The sequence below is a fragment of the Triturus cristatus genome, chromosome 6 (assembly GCF_964204655.1).
Source record: "Triturus cristatus chromosome 6, aTriCri1.1, whole genome shotgun sequence".
Classification (NCBI taxonomy): Eukaryota; Metazoa; Chordata; class Amphibia; order Caudata; family Salamandridae; genus Triturus; species Triturus cristatus.
This window is the reverse complement of record NC_140589.1, coordinates 1,611,636,184-1,611,658,918: the sequence shown is the minus strand read 5'-3', so window position 1 is coordinate 1,611,658,918 and position 22,735 is coordinate 1,611,636,184. Positions and strand designations below refer to the sequence as shown.

General features: G+C 44.0%; 1 protein-coding gene across 1 annotated transcript in view; it reads right to left on the bottom strand.

The window, feature by feature from the left end:
- CALM2 (calmodulin 2) overlaps positions 1–19,335 on the bottom strand; it is a 35,197-nt gene extending 15,862 nt beyond the window's left edge. Inside the window, exon 1 of the mRNA XM_085612744.1 lies at positions 19,018–19,335. Coding sequence (XP_085468870.1) covers positions 19,018–19,020 — 3 coding nt within the window. The 5' untranslated portion in view covers positions 19,021–19,335. The remainder of the gene's footprint in view (positions 1–19,017) is intronic.
- Positions 19,336–22,735: the final 3,400 nt, after the last annotated feature.

The following is a 22,735-nucleotide window of genomic DNA, read 5'->3' as shown; positions in this document are numbered from 1 at the left end:
CTCACCCCCAACCCCTGCTTACGGAGACCTAAATAAAAAGGTCTGGCCTTAAATATTGCTCCTAAAGCCTGGACCACCCACAGACATTAGGAACGGTTCTTCAGTTCTTGAATTCCACAAGAAATATAAGGCCTGGCTCTTCACTTGGCCTGGTACGGTCCATAAATGTCATGCATCAATGCCAGGATACCCTCCCAGACGAGTCATGTACTCTACAAATACAATGTACAACCCACATGACTGGTGATTAGGCTATAAAATCAAAGAAAGAATGCACAAAAAGCTTCCAGGAGAAAGGACTGCAAATATTAAATGAGGCTTTCCTGGTAAAAGCTGTATTTCACCCGATTCAGACCATATGCAGCCAAAGCTCAAAGAAAGTTATATTGACCAGAAAGGGTAAACACGAAGACCAATTTTCTGGACCCCATTTCTATACATCTATGTCACGTAGTGGGTACATCTCTCCACTTTGTTGAAAGGGTATTGCAATGCCATTTCCAAACAGAAACCTGATTTATTATGAGCCACTCATGCTAAGCAATGTCTAAACGGACAGCCTACATGGTCCACAAACTTATTGCACACCCAGATAGCTGGAGGACAAACTGGTAAGCACATATGTGGTCAGATTCTAGGCCTCCATAGTAAGGAATAGCAGTCTTTGCAGCAATCCTCCAGTGTGGTTAATTCATACCACCATGAACTTTAACTGACATAAATGCCTGATTTTTTAGACGATGCTTGAAGTGGCTTCTGCTTAATTCCCATTTTAATACTTGTATGTAATGGACACCTCATTTACAAGTAGCCGTCTGTTCAGCATTGAATCTTATCCATTTTCTTCAAATTATTCCCAAACCTAAGCAAAGGTTGAGACTTCGCCTTTCAAGAAGCAAAACTGCTCAGATATTTTATGAAGTGAGGACTGCACTCCAGATTAAGCAATTACAAACTAATTTTTAAAGACTATGGGAAGTGTGGCCATGCAAGATGGTAGACAGGATGATTTAAGCGGCTCCTCGTGGAGCCAGCACTTTCCAATAGAATCCAGACACCCACCTCCATTTGGCCCAGTGTTCTAGCAGATGTCCTCCTGGCACCTTGGAAGCACAAAAAAACTACAGGATTAGGGCAATAGGGAGTGCACCCCCCCCCCCCTCCAACGGAGGGCATCTCGGGGAGATATAGGCACTGTACACAGATCACGCAAATCAGCAGGGATGCCAGGCATGCTGCAATGACCGGCACAGACCACCCTGTGAGATCCAGTGTATGCCTCTTACCCCTTTTGTTCATTACCCCATTCCTCTGTCTTTCTATAAAAGGTTGAAGGGCACCTTGGTTTATCCAGGGTTGCCAGTGGCTACTAAACCGGAGGAATGTCAAAATGGTAACTTGACTTCCATCAAGTTACAATGTACGAGGATAACTATTACTGCTTGATACTCTTGTTGGGATTTTCTGAGTAGCAATGAATGTAAGCAACGCTCCTTGCCGCTTGTTTTACTGTGTAATTAAAACATTTTAAACTAAGGATGGGAGGGACCTCATGGCCCCACCTCAAGCATACCTGACTTTTTCCCCTTCCTATGTTGAAGCTTGTTGTATACTCTGATCGTGCACTTTTCCCGTGTCAACTTTATCTCCCGCTGAGCCTAAAGCACCCTCTTCTGCACCTCTGAACACCTCAGAACTGTGGAGATCTGCCAAACTAAGCTCCCGCTGCCCCACCCCCATCACCAAATCTCTGAATGTCTATCCTGCCAACCAATATGTTCAAGCGGCAATAGGTGTTTTGGGCCAAGGAGTGACAGGTATACTCGCTGCCATAGATGCGGAACCCTCCAGTTACTGCGAAATTCCATGTTGTGCATAATTGCCACGAGGGAGGATTTAAATCAGTGGCTTAGTACCCCACCTGGGCGGATAAGGATCCGCGTCCCCATCTAAGACAGTTGTAAGTGCCTCCAAAATTACTGGAGTCCCAATACCATCATCCAGGAGATCCTGAATATGGGGGGGGGGGGGGGTAATTATCCACATTAGGCGCATAACTATTTAGTGGAATGGCCTTGCCATCCAGGGTACCCGGGACTAGGATATGGTGTTCCTCTGTCTGCCCTACTAAAAGTATGTCAGAAGGGAACCCCAGGTACAATTCAACCCCCCCCCCCCCCTCTCCACAGCATTGGAGGAGTATGTAGCTGATAACTATTGCCTCCATTTCTTTCCCCAACTTCTGGGATTCATCACCCCAGCAGATGGTTTAGCTGTAGACTAGCTAGCTGCACCGACGCTACAAGAGTGAACTCAGTATATTTTTTTAATAGAATGACCGTTCATGCCCCTAGTATTCCATGTTAAGATATTCGTACATTCAACCATGTCTATTTGCAAGGACAAGGCCCGATCTCTGCCCCATCTCCATCCTGGTGCCTACATGGAACAGCCAGTCCATCTGTAAAGAGAAGCTCGACTTCTCACATGCTCTGCAGAATGCACTCCATCATGGGTAAGAACTGAACAGGGTCTGCTTTGGGAGTCTAAACAGCGCCATGTGAAGTGGTATCAGGGTAGCCTGGTCACTCAGGAGCAGTGTTCCATGAAAAGATACCCAGTGGTACCCAAAATTGGGAGGTCCCCATCCTTCATGTTCGTGCTACGAGTGGCGATTGTGACCAGCTGCCATGATATCCTAGGTGTTCTCGTGGAGCATCTCAAAGGGGTGCACTGCGCTGGAAAGGTGGGCTTATTGAGAATGTAAGGTGTGAGTTAACCCTGCCATGGCACCGGATCTTGTTAAGGACTGAGTGATATCCCCTGGAAGAACTGTGTGGCCATCCAGGGCCTCACAAAGTGCCAGGTGGGGATGGTTTGTGGAGTTGTATCAGACCTACTCAGTTACATGTGAAGAAGAAAAAAAAGTTAGGTCCTTAGGCACGTACACAAGATTCTACACATTAGGACGGAGATTATTTATCTGCCTTCTACTGAAGCCTGTGGGTGACGCAGCACATGTCAAACTGCTATGTAAACAGTTAGCTACACGGTGGGTGCATAGAGACAAATGCAGCTTTATGCCACCTTGATGTACCACCATCCATCTACAGAGGCTCACGCATGGTACAAAACCATAAATAAAGATTGCTAATGGACATTGGTCTCCCTCGATTTGGAAAAAGCATTTGATACTGTGGAGTGGCCATTTCTGATGGCGGTTCTGCGGGAATGGGATCAGGTCCCGTCATTTGCAGCTGGGTGTGGCACTTATACGCTAGCCCCCTGGGTCTGTGTCAAGATTGTAGGTGACCCGAGGGGTAGGAGGGGCACCACATAGGGTTGTCCTCACCACTCCAGTTTACTTTTGGCATTGAGCCCTTGGCACTTCTCCTGCTTCAAGTTAGAGCTGTGGGGGATTGTGAGAGGTTCCATGCAGATGACACTGGTATATGCATGCTCCCCTGCCAAGCCGTTAATGGAACTTTTTTTTATTTTTTTTTTTTTTTTATTTGGTAGGGTCTTTGGCCAATATCTGGAAATCACTTTAGTTTCCACTGGATAGTTTGATTGGAGTACCTGCTGCCCAGGATCTGCCTTCGCTGGGAGACTGAAGGCTTCAGATACTTTGGTATATAGGTTGCCCACACCAAAGACATGTACAGTGTTCGAAGGAGAAGAGAATAATAGGACTTTAAGGCTTCATAGCATTCTGCAATAGACTTGCCTTCTCAGTGAGAGGTAGGGCAGCTGTGGCCAAGACAGTCTCTCCCTCGCTGCTTTATCTGGTCCAAAATGAAATGCTTCCACTCCAACTTACGGCCTAAAATAGTGGAAGAGACGAATATAGAGATCCCTCCGACTCAGCTGGCTTGCCTCTTGGTGGTGGTGAAACGAAGGGGCAGAAGATGCCAATAACCCTGCCTAGCTTGCACTGCTCTTGGGAAAGAGCAGAGTGGCCACCGGATGGATGGGCAGCAGAGTACATTCATTGCAGATGGTCATGCCATGGCAAACCGATCAGCATCATTCCTGTGAAAAACGTTTACGGACTTAAGAAGCCTACCCCCACATGGAAATAAGTAGAGGCCAAGCCTGCCTTTAAAGCAGCTGATCACCAAGACCCTCTAGTGGTAAAGGTAAAGCTTAGGTACAGATGTGTAATGGGAATGAACCAGCAAGAGCACATCTAAAAGATCAACAGATTCTAAAAAAAGATTCTGAAGAAAGCTCAAAATAGCAGTCGGCTACATAACTAGATGCAGTGGACAGTCTCCTACAGTCAGTTGCAATATTGGTTGCTAACCCCCTCTCTACTAAGTGCTACTGTATGCTTGACATTCACCTAGCTAGCTGTCTATTTCAGTAGACATTTTTCCTTTCACAGTTATCCCCTAGCGGAGGCATTTTTGCAGTATCACCTGGACATTTCTTTCCTGGTTAAGAGACATACTCCATGCCACCATTCGTTCTCAGTTTGAGCTACCACCAACAGTTCCTCTGGGCAGTCTGTTTCTCAACTACTAGTTCTCTTGACTTAGAAATAGTGTCCCACTTGTCTAGTCATCTGCTTCTTCTAGATCATTGACTGTTTCTGCCTTACCTAACTGCTTCTACCATCCCTTAAAAACTAAGCTAGTCTCCCTTAGTAGCCTATTCACCTCAAGTTAGGCTTATCATTTCCCCTATGGTGTAACAAAAAAAAAAAAAAAAAAAAAAAAAAATGAAAAAAGCCAATAATTACAAGGTTAGATAGGAGCAATTGTGTAGTTGAAGTCAGGCACATGAAGAGCTGATGATTACTCGTCCTAAAGACTTAATACAATGTGAAACGCCAAATCGGAGGCTAGTTACACCTACATGGGGAAGGGACGGCATGTAGGATCTTTGGCAGTGCACAAGATACTCAGAGAAGCTATCCACAGAACCTATTGGCCCTGGTGATGTCCTAATTCACAAACTGAGGCAAGTCTTCCTTCAACAATATGTAGAATAGCAAGTTAGTTTTGCGGGAGTGGGGTTTAGAAAACCAAAAGAACCGTGTACGAAAGTTGCAATTACCTTTGCCTTGCTAGCAGAGCTCGAAGCCGGGAAGGACAAAACAAAGAAATTTGGGAAATGGCTTACTGAGGAGGCTACTCATAAAGAATATAGTAGCTCTGCTTAATGCACAGCATAAATGAATAGGCTTTATCAATAGAGCTACCTTGTTAAGAACCAACCCAATCAAAACAACCATAACATTCCAGTCTCCGGAAAATCCAGGAGGAACAAATTCAAGCATGCCATTAAAGGACCATCCGTGGTCAGAGATGGGAGAGTCATTAGAGCACATCCTGTAGGTTGTATGGTAGTATCAAAATCCTATGCACAGGACATGCAGGGGTCTGACAAGGACGTTGCTTTCAAACCAGACCCCTTTGTGAGTTTCAATACCCTCTGCCACTTGACTCCATAAAAGAGCTGAATTTCACTGAACAGACTTCTAGACCCATATCAGGCATAGAAAATAAAGCTAGCCAGCATGTCAACATCCAGCAACAGGGAAGAAATAGGTGGAACAGAGGCACCATCAAACTAGTAGTAGAGAAAGTGATGACAGTCTTTCCAGATGTAGTGGCAAAAATATTCAAGAGATTAAGAATTTACTCTAAAGTTTTGATGGCAGAACAGGCATTAGGTCCAGACGCCAAACAATAGCCATTGCCTCTAGTTGTCCCAATAAGCACTGTTGAACTAGAGTACAACCAAAAGTTAATCAGTGGGTGATTTGGCAGTGTAGCTCAATAGGTCTCCCATTGCTTTCTTCATCAGAGCCTTGATTGTGGCAGGCAGTAATGTACTGGTCTAGCAAGACAGCTGTCAGAGCAAAGCAGCTCAGATTCATTACAGCTAAAGAAAATGATGTCCAAATCCACAAAATCTTTACACTGCCTTGTTGAGAATATTTCAAGTAGAAATCCTGGATTTTAAGTGCCTTGCGTTTTGGACAAGGCGCTGGTTATTTGACATCAAGAACTGGCTGGTGTAAGCCTACGGTCCCCAGTACTAATTTAGGGCACTTTGTCATACCCTATTCAAACTGGAGCATATCAAACGGGATAGCAACAGCACTGAACAGAGTGCTATCCATGCAATATTATTCATTGTGGTTTACAGGTTAAATCCAAGTACCCACTGAGTGATTATTGCATGTGATAATGCAAGTCAAATACTTTTCAAGTTGTAGCATCTTCAGCAACATTGTGTACAGAATGCTGTAATACATTCCTGGTCTTCACGTTTCTTCATCACTAGTCTCGGGAGGCATTTGCTATTGTTTTGGCACAACCCAAACATGGCAATTTATTGCTTCTTTTTGTAGAGGGCAGCTGGTGTTAAGGGAGAGTGAGATTAAAGCCAATATCGTTTTTTTTGTATTTATTTTTTTTAATTTGTAGCAACGCAGTCGACCTCTGGGCAAAAACAAATGTTCTACAGCTTGTAGATCCTTGCAGGGGTGCCAAGTTATGTCCGGAAGACCGTAGGATAGCATTCCCTCCATCCAGAAGTTAAAGGCCTGCACTAGCCTGAAATCAGTATCAGGTAGGTAAGTTATACTTTTCCAAGAAATGGAGCAAAGAACGAATGGTTTTCGTAGCGAGTTTTAATTAAGGAGTGATCTGTTTTGGGTAAATCAAAGTTATTCTCCGACAGCTGATTGGGGGAGGAAAGTAGTTATGCTGCAATTGATCATGTGAGATGCTGCAATTGATCATGTGAGATGGCAACGGTTCAATGTATGGTTGTGTACCTTAAGCAAGAAAAATTCACCTTAAGCAAGAATAATTCAGTCAGTTTTAGGAAGATGCTTCAAGTTCAGCTCTGGATCAGAGAGGTATCTTGAGTAACCGAACATTTAAGGCAAAGAAGCTAAAGGTAGATTTGTGTATTTAGTATTGATAGGGAGGTCATTAATAATGATACATGGGGATGTGTGCAAATTCGTGATAAATGATCGATCCTAGGGGTACTTGTATCTTGAGCTTCCCATCTGAATAAACTAGGAAGCTGAGTGCATCATGTTTAGGCAGCCTGAAAGTTGCTTGACAGAGGCAATGGCATCAAGACATGGGAAAATACCATGTAAGGAAATAAAATTGAAAAGATGTAGCCCCATTAACTCCATCCACAAAGCCATTTTACTAATGGGGGCGTGTGTGTGTGTGTGGGGGGGGGGGGAGGTTGGTTGATACAGGCTATTGCACAGGAATCTTGAATGGCATTGGGAGAGGCTTGAAGCCTCGATGAGGGGTTTACTTGCTAATCACTTGGTGGGGGGTGGTCCTTTATAAGCTGTTTGTGGTAAGGAGGGATATCTACATCTACCAAACTAGATTTCACGGCTCAATGACCAATTCTTGATGTTTTTTTAAAAGGAGTATCAGGGGAAAGTTAGAAATGCAGTTTTTTTGGGGTTGTTAATGGGGAGGCGTGGATTATGAATTAGGAGACTAGGAGGGAACCCCAGCCAAGGGAGTTGGCCTTGCAGAGAACCAAGACGAGGCTTTCCTTTGGAGTGGATAGTCAGTGATGGAATAACGGATGTCCAAATTGTCTGTTTGTAAAGGAATTGTTCTAGTGTCAGTCAAAAAAAAATGGTCTAATAAATATGGGCTGGGAGTATTTTATGCAGGCATTGGATTTATTTTGGAGAACATTGTTTTGTTTAATGTCCAGGCCAGACAGATGTGGCTTGTGGTGAGAAATCACTGTACTGCACTGCACATGCAATTTTGTTCACCCGATGTAATGAGGCGGTTTAGATGTGTGGAGCAGGTGCCAGACATATCCAATTAAAGGTCTTGGTTATGGTGAGGTGTGTGAACTAAGTTGGGTACATGCAGTCTGCATGGAATATAGACTGCCCAATACCGATAGGATGCTTGCACACTAGAGACTGGGATATTACCAAGACTCTTGGAGTTGGTTCCAGTGTGGAAGTGCGAGTGATGCAAGAGATGGGTCAACTTCACAAACGTCTTTTCTGAGGCACAAGGGTTGTGGGCAAAGAGTAGAAGAAATGGACACCTTGAGAGGGGAGGCACTAGTGGAGGGAGCTTTTATCATGCAGGGGAGGAAACTGTCTGGGTCTCAAGGCAGTACAGTATCCTGTGATGTGCTTGGGTAGATCAGTTTATATCAAAGCCAGTTTCAATAGATCCAGTTTATACACCTGTATAAAAAGGCATGCTTTGATTCGAGAAGCTTGGATCATTAGCAACAAGAAATTAAATTGCAGGTATAAGAGCAATTACTTTAACACCGTTTGACAGCCTTGTAACATGTCTAAGGGACCATTGACGAACTTTTAGAGACATCACCAACTACACGAGTATTTGACGTTACTGTTCCACCAATTTAAATGGCTAAATGACTAGAGGACAGTCACTGCACTGATTTATGAGTTAGTCTGCACGCCTTAAATCTTGTAAATTGTGGTTGAATTCCTAGACACCCCCCAATTGAATACATCACTGAGCAAAAAAACTCCTCAAAGGGAGAAGCAGTACAACAAAAATGGAAGCTTAAAAGCAAATTCAATTTGCCATAGGGTAGGCTAAAATGTGGCAGGCCTGAAAGCCGGTTCTGTGAAAGAATTTAAATCAGAAGACACCCCCCCCCCCCCCCCCAATTACGACCTTTAGCGTACATTACAGACATCCATCAGTTTGTACATGCACTAAAGCTCGGGTGGAAAAATGACCTTTTATGCAACCTTCTTTCTGTGATAAGTTTTTTTTTGAAAAATTGAAGGATCCCATAACGGCCAGTCATTAACAGAACAAGGACCATGATAAAAGTGATAAAAGGCATGGAATCAATATGGACCACTTGGTTCCTATGAAAAATCACCCAAGCCGAATGGGAGTTGTCTCTTTGGCTTGTGCATAAGGTTGTAGGACCACGTTCAGAAACACTGCAGGGGTGGGCAAACAATGAGCTGGGGCAGAAGTGCCTGAGAGTATAAGTGCTGAAAGTAGAAATGGCTAAGAAAATGTTGAAACAAGACAAAAGGAGCAACGAAGGCTCAGGTCGAAAAGCATAAAAGGGAGAGCATGGGGAGGAACAAGCAGACAGGTGGGTGTGGTAGAGGGAGGAAAGCGGACTATTGGAAGGGGGGGGGGGGGGAGAGGATATAAACAAAGGAATTGAAAAGCAGGGGGCTGATGAAATGCGATGCTGGCAACAAAACAGTTCTTGGCAAGTAAACCCAGTTAAATCATGCCAACTGTTTAATTCAGAGCCACAAAAGGTTCGCTAAAAAAAAGTATTTGAGCCCAACACCCACAACAATAGAAGCTACCATGTCAATCCCAGGAAAGGCCAAGCTGGAAGACCGCACCAATAATAGATTAACCTGCATCAGATCAAAGAAGATTAAATGCTCTGCGATGAGAACTGTAGTTCAGGTAAACGGCACTGCTCAGATAGTTACAACCGCAAAAAGAACTGTTGGACAGAATGCAGAACAATGTCATCTTTCACCCCAGTACAGAGATCTGGGCCTAAATCCATCGTTTTTTTGCTCACCATGCCATTCCAGTTTGGACCAAGCCCCTCTTTGGTACAGCTAGCTACAACAGCATCCCTATAATCTGAACATGTGGACTTTAACCAAATGTATAAACGGGCCATCCGCACTACATATAAATTGAAATTATAAGTCAGCACCAATGACGACCAGGACAAGCCCTGGTATATGCAAGTTTACTGGATGTTCAGTGCCTTCAGGATCAACATGATGGCACTAACCTGGATTTCATTTTATCAAGGCTTCAGTGAGTATTCCAGCTTTTTGTAAAGCCATTAAGATTGCCTAGAAAGCCCAAGATGTGTTTACTCCTGAAGGATGGGTTAAATACAAGGGAAACGTCCTTGCATCGAAAAATGCTCTCAATTTTGCTTGTCGGTAGACTGGTGCAAGTGGGCTGCCAAAGCTAGCGGCCAGGAAAAAGAGGGCTAGGCAAAGAGGGTAATGCAGACATGAAAGTCCCCTCACACCCCATTCAGAGTAATTAAAGTCTACCGGATTAGGGGCCTAGCCACCAAAAGCTCAGAAGACATGAAGTCACAACCCCATAATCATGGGTCTCAAGGGTGCAAGACTAGGCCCTGAATGTAACAGACAGGCAATAGTTGGGATAAGATAGCTTAAAAATAAAGTTAGTGCTGCTGTTTAATCGTGTTAAAACGTTATGTACTCAGAAAAAATATAAATCATGGAATACCTCAGAGATAATACAGATGGCACAATTATAGTTAAAAACTATTACCAGTGAGGTGGGATGGTTGATAGACTGAGTCCGACTAGTCTGGCAATTGGTAAATTCACAGCACTGGTCGAATGTCGTTTAAGCTAGCCTCAGCCTCCAGAAAACTGATTAAGCTTCAATAATCGTGTGGTGCAGGTAACAGAAGTGAAGGGGTTGCCCAATAGTTCAAGGATAAGACTGAAGTTGAGTTTCCCGTATAACCTTAATAGCCCTCATTGAAGTCAGGAGAAAATTGTCTGGACCACATTTGATGGATGTGGCTTATGGTCATTCTGGTGTATCAGCATGGTGTACAATTAACAGAAACAAAAAAAACTTAAACTGTCAAATGTAATTCAAGGCCATTTTAAAATGGTTGGTTACGACAAAGCATCAAGTTCAAGATATTCAGTCAAGACCGAGCAGATAAGGCTTATATTCTAGGTACAAAACTCGATTTACAAATCCATTAGATATGTACAATGCTCCAGTCACTAAACCCAAAAACCTATTCTTCTACACTAGTAGATCCTCACTGGTCAATAGCATAGAGAAGGGGGCTTCTAAAATGCAAATAGTTCCATTCAGGAACAACCAGTGATACAACATTTAAATGCCGTTAAGTTAAATCTTACCTCAGGTCATCAAGGACTCTAGTAGGCCACACCCATCGCCTTTTTTTACTACCAGTTGAGATTAAGAAAAATACTGGTACTTGCCCAGCCCACATAGAATTATAGGCCCATGCTAGACAGCCAGTCCTCAATATTGAGAAATGAATTATTTTTCCCAACTATTGTGACATCCATCTGAAGCATTGTTTAAGGCACAGTTCTAAAAGCATAGAAAACAAGCAATAGGTCTTGCATTTGCTAAATTAGGAGCTGTTGGAGTTGAAAATGGCATTTATTTGCAGCGGAGTTATTTTATTTGCATAGCGCTATTGTCATGGTATAAAAAAACAAAAGTAAAGACATTGCGATTTAGATTACCAGCTTTAACAAATGCGAGCTACATGGCAGTTAAATGCCACCACCGGAAGCCGCAGTCTAACGGACCTGCGCACACGAAGGACATGAGACTTCACCGGTGTCTTGCAAAATAAAGTACCGGCTGACTCACCTAAACGCCCTACTACAAATCGGGTGGCTAAACACACCGGAGGAATTTCTGAAACAGGTTAGTACGTACAAATAATTGCACCTGGGATTTGGGTGTAAACATACGCTAAAGAATTCATAAGCAAGAAATGTTGCTTTATTTATTTTGGTTTCGGACCATGAAAAAAAAAAAAGCCAACCTGACAATGGTGTTAACAAAAGAGGCTAGAACGACCGCACGGACCGAACATAAAACTGCTTGCTGGGATCCTGGAGCCCGGCCAGGGCACGAGTAGTTGAAGCGAGACTGGGAGGGTGGCCGATATGGCAGTGTGCTTTTTTTCCCCTTACTGTTTCAGCTAGTGACATGCACCGAGGTACTGCAAAGTTCTTTTGAAAAAATGTGCCATAAGAAGTTTAGTAAATCAGTCATGCAGACTTTGGAGTTGTATGTATTAGCCAAAATAGCGCTACGGGTTAATAAACCTACTGTAAGCACGCAGAGTAAGTGCTGGTTGCTTTTGTACGTGGTGCCTGGTTCTTGCAGAACGATGCAAGTTTACTAGGAGTTGTGGCTCTGTGTGCACTGCTGCTGCTGGGGGCAGGAATACAAGGAACTCACAGGTCTTGATTGGGGTCAAAATTATAGCAGGCATTGGGGGCACAGACAAACATCAATAAGGACTAAAGTTTTTTTTTTTTTTTAAACTATAGCCAACAAAATACACAGCATCTTGCTTTCAATCAGGGCGCCTGTCTGTTTGTGGTGGAGATTGAGGCACAACTAATTTCTAGTCAAGTGTGTGCTGTGCCGGCGGGGGCGTAATCTTCCTACAGTGCAGCCCCTAGCTCTGCAGGCAGCAGGATGGCAGGTGATCCTAACCCCTACTGCATTAAAGGGCACACTAAGAAGCGCTGCCTCCCTTCCTTTTGCTCTGTAGCAGGCCTGATGTTCACCAAACACAAAGCTTGGCAACGAGGCAAAAGTGCAGTGCGAGTAAAATTAAGGCACATGCAGCCTTTATCAAACTGAAAGCGCAACATGGCGTGGTGGCAAAGATTTAAAAAAAATAATAATTTGATTGGGAAGAGTATGGAAAGGCAGCGCCCCCAGCAGAGCTGCTGTAAGCAGGGAGCGAGGAAGTGACAGTCAGCATGTTATGATGGCGCAAGTTTCAAAATTCACTCTTGCTTTATTGCTAATAAAAAAAAAACCAGCTACAGCATAAAATAAAAAACTGTAGTTGGCCGGTGCTTCAGAGTGAAAAACAGAAGTGATGTACGAGTGCCAACCATTGAGAAACCACAAAAGACCGATGGAGGGGCAAACCCAATGGTAAGCAGCAGGCAGGATTATACTGCTGTGTAGAGAGTACAACAGGTCTTGCAGAAAGCACATGCACGCTGCCAAGGCGGGACTTAAAATGCTGACTGCATGATTGACTCAAAATGGACAATTATTAAATAATAAAGTAGTCCCTATGGGGTAGAGTAGCCCGCGAGTACCACAGCAATAGTTTTGTTTTAGGGAAAGAAGAAAACCCTCTCAAATGAGTACGTTTGTTAAGAGTCTTATTTATGACTATCAACTTACGAAGTAAATATAAAAAGGTGCTCCTAAAGAGCGACGGCACAGTGAAAGTAATAGAATGTGAATGAAAAGTGCATTTGTACAACATATATAAATGTGGCTGATCGCAACAATAGAATGCTTTAAAGTCCACAATTGTGAAACAAGTGTTTACATCCATCTAAATTAGCTGTCCTCATGTTATTTGTGGACGTTTTGAAAGGTCGACATAGGCATTTAGAGCAGGGTCCTCAGGACAAAAAGGATCTATAACAGACACCAAAAGATAGGGGCAGAATTTATTTGGTGACATAAATTAGTGTCCTGGACTCCAGGAAGCAGAGCATGGGCAAAGTTTGAGTAGCATTCAAGTGAACTGAATAGGAGGTGCACCTTGAAATAAAGGCATCAGACTCCACATACACCAGTGGTTTATGCCGATTTCAAAGTTTCAGTCCCGGCACCATCCTGTGCTGGTTCACTTGAAGCAATTTGGCCTTTTTTTCCTTAAGTGCATCCCAAATAAATGTAGGTGCAACCATGGTAAATTGATGCGCCCAGTTTTATCGTTTTATTACCCTGTGTGCGCACACTCAATTTTGAAGTGGTACTCAGAAAAAGCTTGACTACTGTAATGACATTGAAAGTCCTATAAATTCTGGCTATGACAATACCTACTTTTAAATTGGTCCAGGACAGACATTTGACAGAAATTCTGCCCAAAACCTTTGGTGTCTCGTTATAGATAATTGTTGTCCTGATGAACTTGCATTTAATGCCTTTGAGGGGTCAAACTTTCAAAAACATGGACTGTTTTAAGAATTTTGACAGTGGTTGTCACTTTTCACTGGTGTGGACTCCAAAATATCCCAACGCCACCATTAGCCACATGTATTTATGTTGCACATAGCAATAAAGCCATTTTCATTCGCTGTATCACTTTCATGGTACTGTCACTTTAGGAGCACCTCGTACGTACATTATATCGTACTGTGTGAAATATATTCATACATGAGATGAATAAATAAATTCACTAAACGCACAACTGAAATGTACTCATTTGGAGGTCTTTCCTTAAACACTATTGCTGTTGTAGTCAAGAGCTACACTACCATAAAAACCACTTTAACGCCTGCATGGTTGAGGACCCAGATTGTTCTGAGCTCTGTATGTTTCCTCTCCGTTCAGCCAGATTAGACTGAACTCCCAGCAATCCCTTCCACAATGTTAACACCATCTTAGTGCGACCTCCAAGTCAACCAAATGACTATTCACAAAAAAAATAAACAAATAGTTGCTACTTTAGAGAGTTTACGGTAAGATCTGTCTATTGTTAATAATCATGCTTTAAAGTTCTCCGGGCCTTTTTCGATCAAAAAGCAGAGTCAACTGGTAACATCTGTACATTAACACGTCAAGATAAATAGCTGGACGGAGACCAGTACAACAAGCCACCATCCTTTCAACTTGACCGCAAACATTTTAGACCGTGTGTAAATTGGTAGCTTTTTGTATCCTTGGTTGGGAAGATATAGCACTAAAAAAGCAGAATAAAGGACAGTTCTAATGCAGGAAGAACTCCAGGAACACGAATTCAAATGTGTTCATGTTATCAAATGAATGTAATGGTTACATCATAAAATGTTTTGAAAGTGTATAGAGATGATAAAGTAAATCTATAAGGACTTAAGACAACAGAGCAATCTAGCTTCTTCTCGTGATAATCATCTGCACTAAAGGACTAAAGCATGCCAATTCAATAATGTGCATAAATATTGACAAAACCGGACAGTTCAGCAAACTTGTAATTCACATTTGAAACGGTTACTCTCAGATAGTAGCATAATTGACTGCACACACCCATAGGATACTTAATCATTGTAAGTAAAGCCACTTCAACCAAAACAAAAAAAATCTCCATACAAAACACCCTGGGTGGCAGCATCCTATATTTTACAATGCTGTTGTCCAGGATAACAAGTAATTGATTCAAGTGGCTTTACTTAACATGTGGGACATGCATGTGTCCTCCCGCAGGAAGGAATGAGGCTGCTACGATTCATCTGCTTTAGAGGAAGCTTTCCACTAGAGATATTGAACGGGGATTAATATGCCGGCCAAACAGGCTGTCTGGCCTTTGTTGATTAGTGTTTGAATTATAACTTTCAGTGAGGCTATTCATAAGATGCTACAATGGACCGAAGAAGGTTGTGTGTACATTCAATGCCAAGTGACTGGAATGGCAACAAGTTATGACAAATGAGATAAAAGTGACTTTCAAGTGCGACAGAGCTTGGACAGTTGATTTAACAGTTCATTTAAGTACCACGCAATTCTACTGCCAAACTTCCAGGACTCTAGCTATGTCTTATAAAATGTATCAACATTTGTTATTTAAGCACTGTTTTCCGAGCTTAATTTGTCTTTGGTATCAAGTTTCAGATCTGTAGTCCTTATTTTGACTGGCTTCTTGCGTTTCAGAAGAAATTGTTCTGTCAAACCAGTCGATCCATTTAAAGCAGAATCATGTTAGTTCAGATATTAGATCATAAACGTGCACTGTCAGCATAGGACATTACAATGCTTTCAACTAGCGGCAGAACAGCAAACCCGGGTAATTTGTTAGAATGACACTGCATCCAAAATGTTTAGGCTATCCACGTTGATCCTTAACCCATCTTATTTTAGCTATATATTACTTGCATAAATTTAAGGCCCAAATATCCTTAGCAAAGGTTCATATGAAGATCCAAAATAAAGGTGCACGACAGTTAACATTGTTAAGCTTAATAAAGGATGCAAACACATCTTTCAGATTAGCCTTTTACTATGGCACTAGTACTACATCGCTAGACATCTAAACCTCCCTGCCTACTACAGCTATAATGATCAGTGAAAGTATCACGGGACATAGAAAATAGTCAAACGTTTGTAACCAATCCCCTTGCACCAAGTAACGGTCAACCATCCTTATCAATGGAAAGTTTGAGGCAAGGGGGTGCTGTCCAGTCACTTTAAAAGAAATCTTAAATTTGTTACACATAAGTGTTCCTCACTAGCTACATGAATTGCCAACGATTTAAGCCAGGCTGTTGTCGGGCAATAGGCTAAGAATATTTTGACATTATGGCTTGAAATCCTTGAACAAAATAGTTAAAAATAGGCATCTTAGTCGGTAAAAATCAGACCAAATCATCAATTTTAAGTCCAGCATGTATGTCACTGAGACCACGTGACCAGAGAATAGGCAGCCGAGTTTAATACACCGAAAACGGAAGCACGGTTTTAAAGCAGCTCATTTTTTTTATAAAAAGAAAATGGGTAGACAATCGCTATTTAAACCTGGTACTAGCGTAACTATTTGTGTAGCATCTTACGCGTCTAGACTCCGATAGATCAGCTTTGAGAGTCTCTCGTAAGTCAATGTTGGCAAGCATAGCCATTTTAAGTAAACTATAGCAGACTTGATTTGGCACTTCCGGAAGGAGTGAGCTGAAAAATGGAAGGACTAGTCGTACAGGAGAGAAGCCTGTCTAGTGTAGGCCAACGCTAGGCCTACAAGGTCTCTGCTGCGGGAAAAGCCCTGTCATTGTCATACAGACTTATTTGAGATAGCTCTAGGAAGGAAGCCGGTTAGAGAAAAGGGGAGCGAAAAAAAAGGCAAGAGTTCGCAAATATGGAGGGGTGCAAAGGAAAAATCGAAGCCTTGAGCTGCAGTGGCATAAACGGATGCCAAGAAACAAGTTCAGCCAGTCACATAGCTCGAAAAACTGCAGGAAGCAACAACGCCCGTCATGTGCATTTGCACTACTCTCCACAAGCGGGCGCCATTACGGGTTTCAGAAGTGCGGATACACGAGTTCTAAAGCATTACTACATGATAGTTGAAGACAGCGCCGTTCTTAATCAGCCTTGCCACTCAATACCTTGACCTACAATAAAATACATGGGGCAGTAAGCAGAATAACAGTACAGCGCTACGGTGTGTCGTTGCGCCGATATTCAACCAATAAAACTTACAATTCTACTCCAAGAAAACATTGCAAATGTTTGTAGTTAGAACAGCGACCATTTGAAAGTTTCGCCAAGCCTCAACTGGCATGACGGGACTTCACCAAGCTACTTAGTATCAGCAGACTCCCTGTTCGAAGAAGTTAGTATACCGATTTGACCTAGTCACCCAGAAGGCCCATCACATCACTAATTTAAATGTTGTGGACCGGCACTTCTCGTTCGGGCACAGGCATGAGACTAACGCAGTTACCATCATAACAGCATATTTCAAGACAGCGCGACCCCCAAAGTGAATCTAAAGACTCCGACGTAGCTTCTCAAAGTATGAATGATACACCTGCGAACCAAAACCTTGCCACAAGCACCACCTCCCTTTATATACGCACTACCAGACCGCGTACAGTGGAAATCCGAAACCGTGACATAGCGGTACTGTCCAATAGCTCACTTGTGGGACTGAACAATAAAAATATATAACTGGTCTGAAAATTAGCTCATCAACACTGGCTGGAAACATTCTTGTGTTGCGAGCCCTGAAAGGCACGACCCTTAGCCTAATTAAGGCCACGTGACACGAGAACCTGCGACGAACCCGACACTGCAGCCTCGCATATTTGCAACGCACTAATATGTGCAATGGCTGCACAGATCTGACCAGTTTAAGGAGTAAGTTTATAGATATATCTCCCCCACCTTCTACATTATGTAGAGGTGTCACAGATTTAAAAAACTGGATACGACGGTAAAAAAAAACAAAAAACCCACAAACAAAAATCACGACACGCCTAGGTAATTGATTACACTCACTGGTAAACAGCAATGACGTGTGGGTAAAAAAGTCGAGCTAGTGACTGGAGTACCGTACCGAGTCGACTACTTTAGAGCCCTTAACTGTTAAGCAGGGATGGATATTCAACAAAAAACTTCGCTGTATTATTCCACCCCAGGCAGACTCAACAAATCATACATCCACCTCAGGCAGACTCAACAAATCATACATCACACCATCAAGATGTCAGCTACGCGTATTGCATTTGGGTTCTCCGTGTGTTTCTTGTGATCTGCCACGAAGCAGTTGACCATCCAAGCACGTAGGGTCGTGAGTCAAGTACTTTGCATTTTAATGTCACACTCCCCTCCCCGAGAAGACACACCGTTGCATGAGCAGAGCACATTGGCCAGGGGCCGCGCCCTGAGTCCTAATGAGAAGGGATCGATCGGCACACAGGTATTGCAACAAGACCGGCGCTCCCGATTCACTCTCACCGAACCGTGCCCTGTACCCAGCGGAAGCGCACACCCGTCCCTGAAGCTTTCAAGAGCGGGGCGCGGTTCCGCCCCTCCCACCGGCGCTCCCCCAATGGGAGGGCAGCCCGGAGCCGCAGTGCGGCGGCCCGTTATTTGCCGGCGGGTGCCACGGCTAGATGTTAGTCGCAGTATATCACACACAGCAACAACTCTGCACAACACACCGGTCGTTTCCTGTTCCTAATAGAACGCACTACACAGCAAAGCTACTCCAGCTAAGCGAGCAAACATAAATTCATTCTTTACCAATCGTTAAACAGCAGTTTGCCGAGTACCTACGCGCAACAACCAGGTACGCGTAAGGCCCACCTTGTTAAGGCCCTGCAGGCAGAGAGGCGGATCGAAAGATTCTGCCAGCTCCCCTCACAAAAACATTGATGAAACCGACAAACCATTCAGGGTTAGCGGACAAGCATGGGCCATGCTAGGTAGCTAAGGATGGAGCGAGAAATTCTGTGGTACCGGAACGATTCTACTCCCGATGACATTTTTAAATGCAGTGGTTTACTAAACATCCAACGAGGCCAATAGCGCAAGCACTCCATCAAACTCCAACAGCGGAACAAATCATTCCTCGCAGACAGCGCCCAAGGGCTCAAAATTACTACACTTTGTGGACGGTTTCTGCTATACGATTCCATCCACACCATAAATTGTTCAAATCAAGAATATGCTGAAAACACTTTTCTTTGCTCACTGCCCAACTAAATAACGTGTTGAAGACACTCACCATTTTGAAGTGTGTGCCAATCCGCAGATATCTCTAGACAGCTCCGCTCACAGGCTCAGCTCGCTACTAGCGCACAAGAGTCGCCAACAGCTCTTCATAAACGTCTATCTCCGCCCCAGATCACTCCGCAGCGTCGCCTCTCCCCACCCCCTCCCCCCACAAGCGAGGCTGCGCGGTCTAGCAACGTCCTAATGACGATGTACCGGGATTTAGCAGATTTGCCACTTTTTGTGCAATATTTGTCTACTAAACAGAATTTCTACATTTTTTTCTATTGACCGTTAGTAGCGGCTGAATTTATCAACACCCCAGAGCTCCAAACGTGTTATTACAACAAGGTACTTCTTTATAGTTTGGGGGGGTGGTCGGCGGAAGGAAACTACGTTTCGTTTGTCCATGTGAGGGTTCTGATTGGTGGCTTCGTACCTGCAATGCGTCACTATACTCTGGCTTCGGCGCGCCAGTGCACGAGGTCCGCGACGAGCTGCGTGGTAACAGGAGAGGAGTGAGTTGTGAGAGGGGGCGGAGTTTCAGTCGTATTGCGGTGTTTGAGTGGGAGTGGTAGTTTGTGCTGACGGCAAGCTGTCCGGTTGCGAGAACTTAACTCTCCCGGCTGCAGTGCTATGATCTAGGCGTGTTAGTAACTGCTGGTGCGATATAAACTGCATAAATCGGTCCTAACGGAGGCATTGTCGGCTACGACGGAGCGGATTGTGCTGCTTTGTGGAGCTGATACAACGTATATTTCAGCCTTTTTTTTCATCTCATAAACGGGTTGCTTATGGAATAGGTTGTAACGTTAACGCAATTGCTTTACGGGTTTCTCATATGGTTTGATAACCCACTGATTACATGAATGCGGAAGCATAATGCAGGAAAGAGTCTTTAGAAAGTGCTAGGAGTGTTGTGTTCCACCTCCTCAGCTTTGCCCTGCTACCTGATATCTACTGTTACGTTGAGGTTGACGTCTTAGCTTTTTTTGGGAGGGGGGCAATTTTATGTAGCTCGAACTCGACTCGAAGGTATTGTAGCGCTTTACATGAGCACCAGTTACGTTACACAAGGACACAATCATTTTTTTTTGGTAGGCACGGGGAGATAAAGGGCATATTATCAAGACGGGCGATACAATTACGCCGCTTTAGCGGCAGAAAACTGCCGCTAAAACGGCGATAATGGGCTTGATAATATGCTCTATGGAATTCCAATTGAAGCCCATGTTAGATGTCCTTCACATCTAACTTGGGCTTCAATTGGAATTCCATAGAGCATATTATCAAGCCCATTATCGCCGTTTTAGCGGCAGTTTTCTGCCGCTAAAGCGGCGATAATTTTATCGCCTGTCTTGATAATATGCCCCTAAATGATTTGCCCAGAATCACAGGATGTAAAGTCGACCCTGACGCTCGAACCTTAGTTTCCCAGCTCCAAAGTTGGCAGTCTAGCTGTGGGACCACATCCTCTTGCTTGTGGTGCAGATATGTATGTGACTGTATACCAATGACTAGGTAGTGCAAATCTATAGAAAAAATATGTTTGATTCTATGTCAGGACCGGAGGCTCCGATTATGCTTCTCATTTTCTTTACTGAAAATTTTCAGCAGCCAATCAGATAAAAGTAAAAACAAATAAACACTACAATACCCATGAACACTCGCTGGGTATCACATGACAACCATAGAGTAAACCCCTATATAAGGAGCACAAGAGAATTCCATATCCTCTTTCTTTGCTGCTCCGCAGCCAGTTAAGTGTTTTTACTTATATGTATCTCTGTTGCTTGCTTTGTGCTTTACTGTGTGCTTCCAGTTTATTCTGTTCATGCAATTGACTCTCTGCTGGTACGATTGTCTACCGTTGCTTATTGCTTTTGTCTGGCATGCGCGCGTGTCGCGCTGATATTGCTTTCCTTGTGCCGCAATTCCGCTTTGTTGTACTCTCGCCGTCTATTCTGACCGCTCTCTTTGTTGTTTACAGTACGCGCGTGTAGCACTGCTGTTCCTTCTTTTCCAAATGTGCTTTTTGTGAGGTTTTCTCATGCTTACTGAGCCTTGGGAGCGCTGATTGCCTCCCCAGAGCGGTCGCGAGGTGCCCGCGTCTTCTTTGTGGAGTGGGGGATTCGGGGTGAGGACGTGCGTCGCTTTTGACACGCAGTCTTCTTTCTGGCTTTACGGGCGGCTCGTTCCGCGCATGTAAACATCAGGTTTGAGAGAGCGCGGGAGCAGCGCTAAACATGCTCGTTGTCCACTTGCCTGTGCCAGCCCCAGCGACGCCCAATTCTTGCAATTTAATGAATGTGGGCTGTATAATCATAGCATAGGCATTGCCTAGAGTGTTTTTTTCTGGGCAAGCCCTCCCTCCACGTTTTATTACATTAGCACACACTGTATTTCCTGTTTTTGTTGTACATTGGCTTGTCTGGGGTTCACCACTCCCCCCTAATACCCACTGTCTCTTCCTCACTTATTTCCTGTGGTGTTTTCCACGCGGCAGTGCATATTAGCTCAATTTGTTCTCCTCCAGTGGATATATCCGTCACTTTTCAGTGCCACTATGTCAGATTATTATTATGATGAGGAGTATTTTGAGGAGGGCCCCTCTGGGTCTCTGGAGCATAAGCTTGTAGAGGCTCTTGATGTGGGAGTTCAACACTCCGTTAATACAGCCATGGTCAGGGCTATTGAACCTTTGAAACGTCATTTATGTAATTACACCCTACAGCAAGGATGGCTTCCGGGCTCTGCTACACGTTCTACCTCTGGCAGAAAGGGTTCCAAGAATCCTCATTCTTCTGACTTTGCAAAGTTAGCGAAAGCCTTGTCCTCTGACCATACATATGGTGCCTCCTCCAAGGACGTACTTTCTGATTCACCCAAAGGGGATGGCGGTGATACCTCTTCTGATACTACTTCGGAACCAGAGGTCTCTCCACCGCCCGCTAAAAAACAGCGTAAGGAGCGCTTTGTAGATGCACCTTCCCATCCTACATTGCTTACTTTTGATCCCACTGAGATTGTCCACCCTAACTCCACGTCTTGGCTTCCCTCTCCTGAGGTTGCTACCTATGTTCAGGCCCATATTCGCCAGGCATTTGATAAGGATGTGAGGGCACGTTTGCGCTCGGAATGACCTAGGCCAGACTTGGCTGACAAGGTGGTTGACACACCGGAGGTGGATCCCTCCATGCTCACTTACCTCAAAAAATATTCTAAAGATCCTAAGAAAGGCATTGATCGAGCATGGAGATCTTGTCAAGATAAGTGACTTGATTTGACAGGTCCTCTTACAAAAATTTTAGACCTAGGCTTTAAATCAAAGGCCTCAGGGGATGTAGTTGATCCGGATGATCTGATTGGATGGGCTCAATGGGCCATTTGTCAATTGGGCAACGCAAACTGTGCCATGTCTTGTGAGCGCCGTCGCTCTATCCTCTTGAAGCTCGACCCGAAATTGGCGGAGCTCTCCACCTCTGAATCTGGTCCTTTGGCTCAGGGTATCCTTTTTGGTCAGCCTTTTCTAAAAGAACTGACTAAGTTTGTTGCTACCTTTAGTGGTCTCGACAAAGCGCAGGGTTCCCTCAAGCAGTTCCTCCATCCAGTTTTTGGGTGGGCCGGACGATATCGTGGGCGGTTGTCCGGCCGTGGTTTTCAGCAAGGCGCCCACAGAGGCTATAACTCCCAACATGGCAGATTCCAGGATTTCAACACCAACTCCTCCG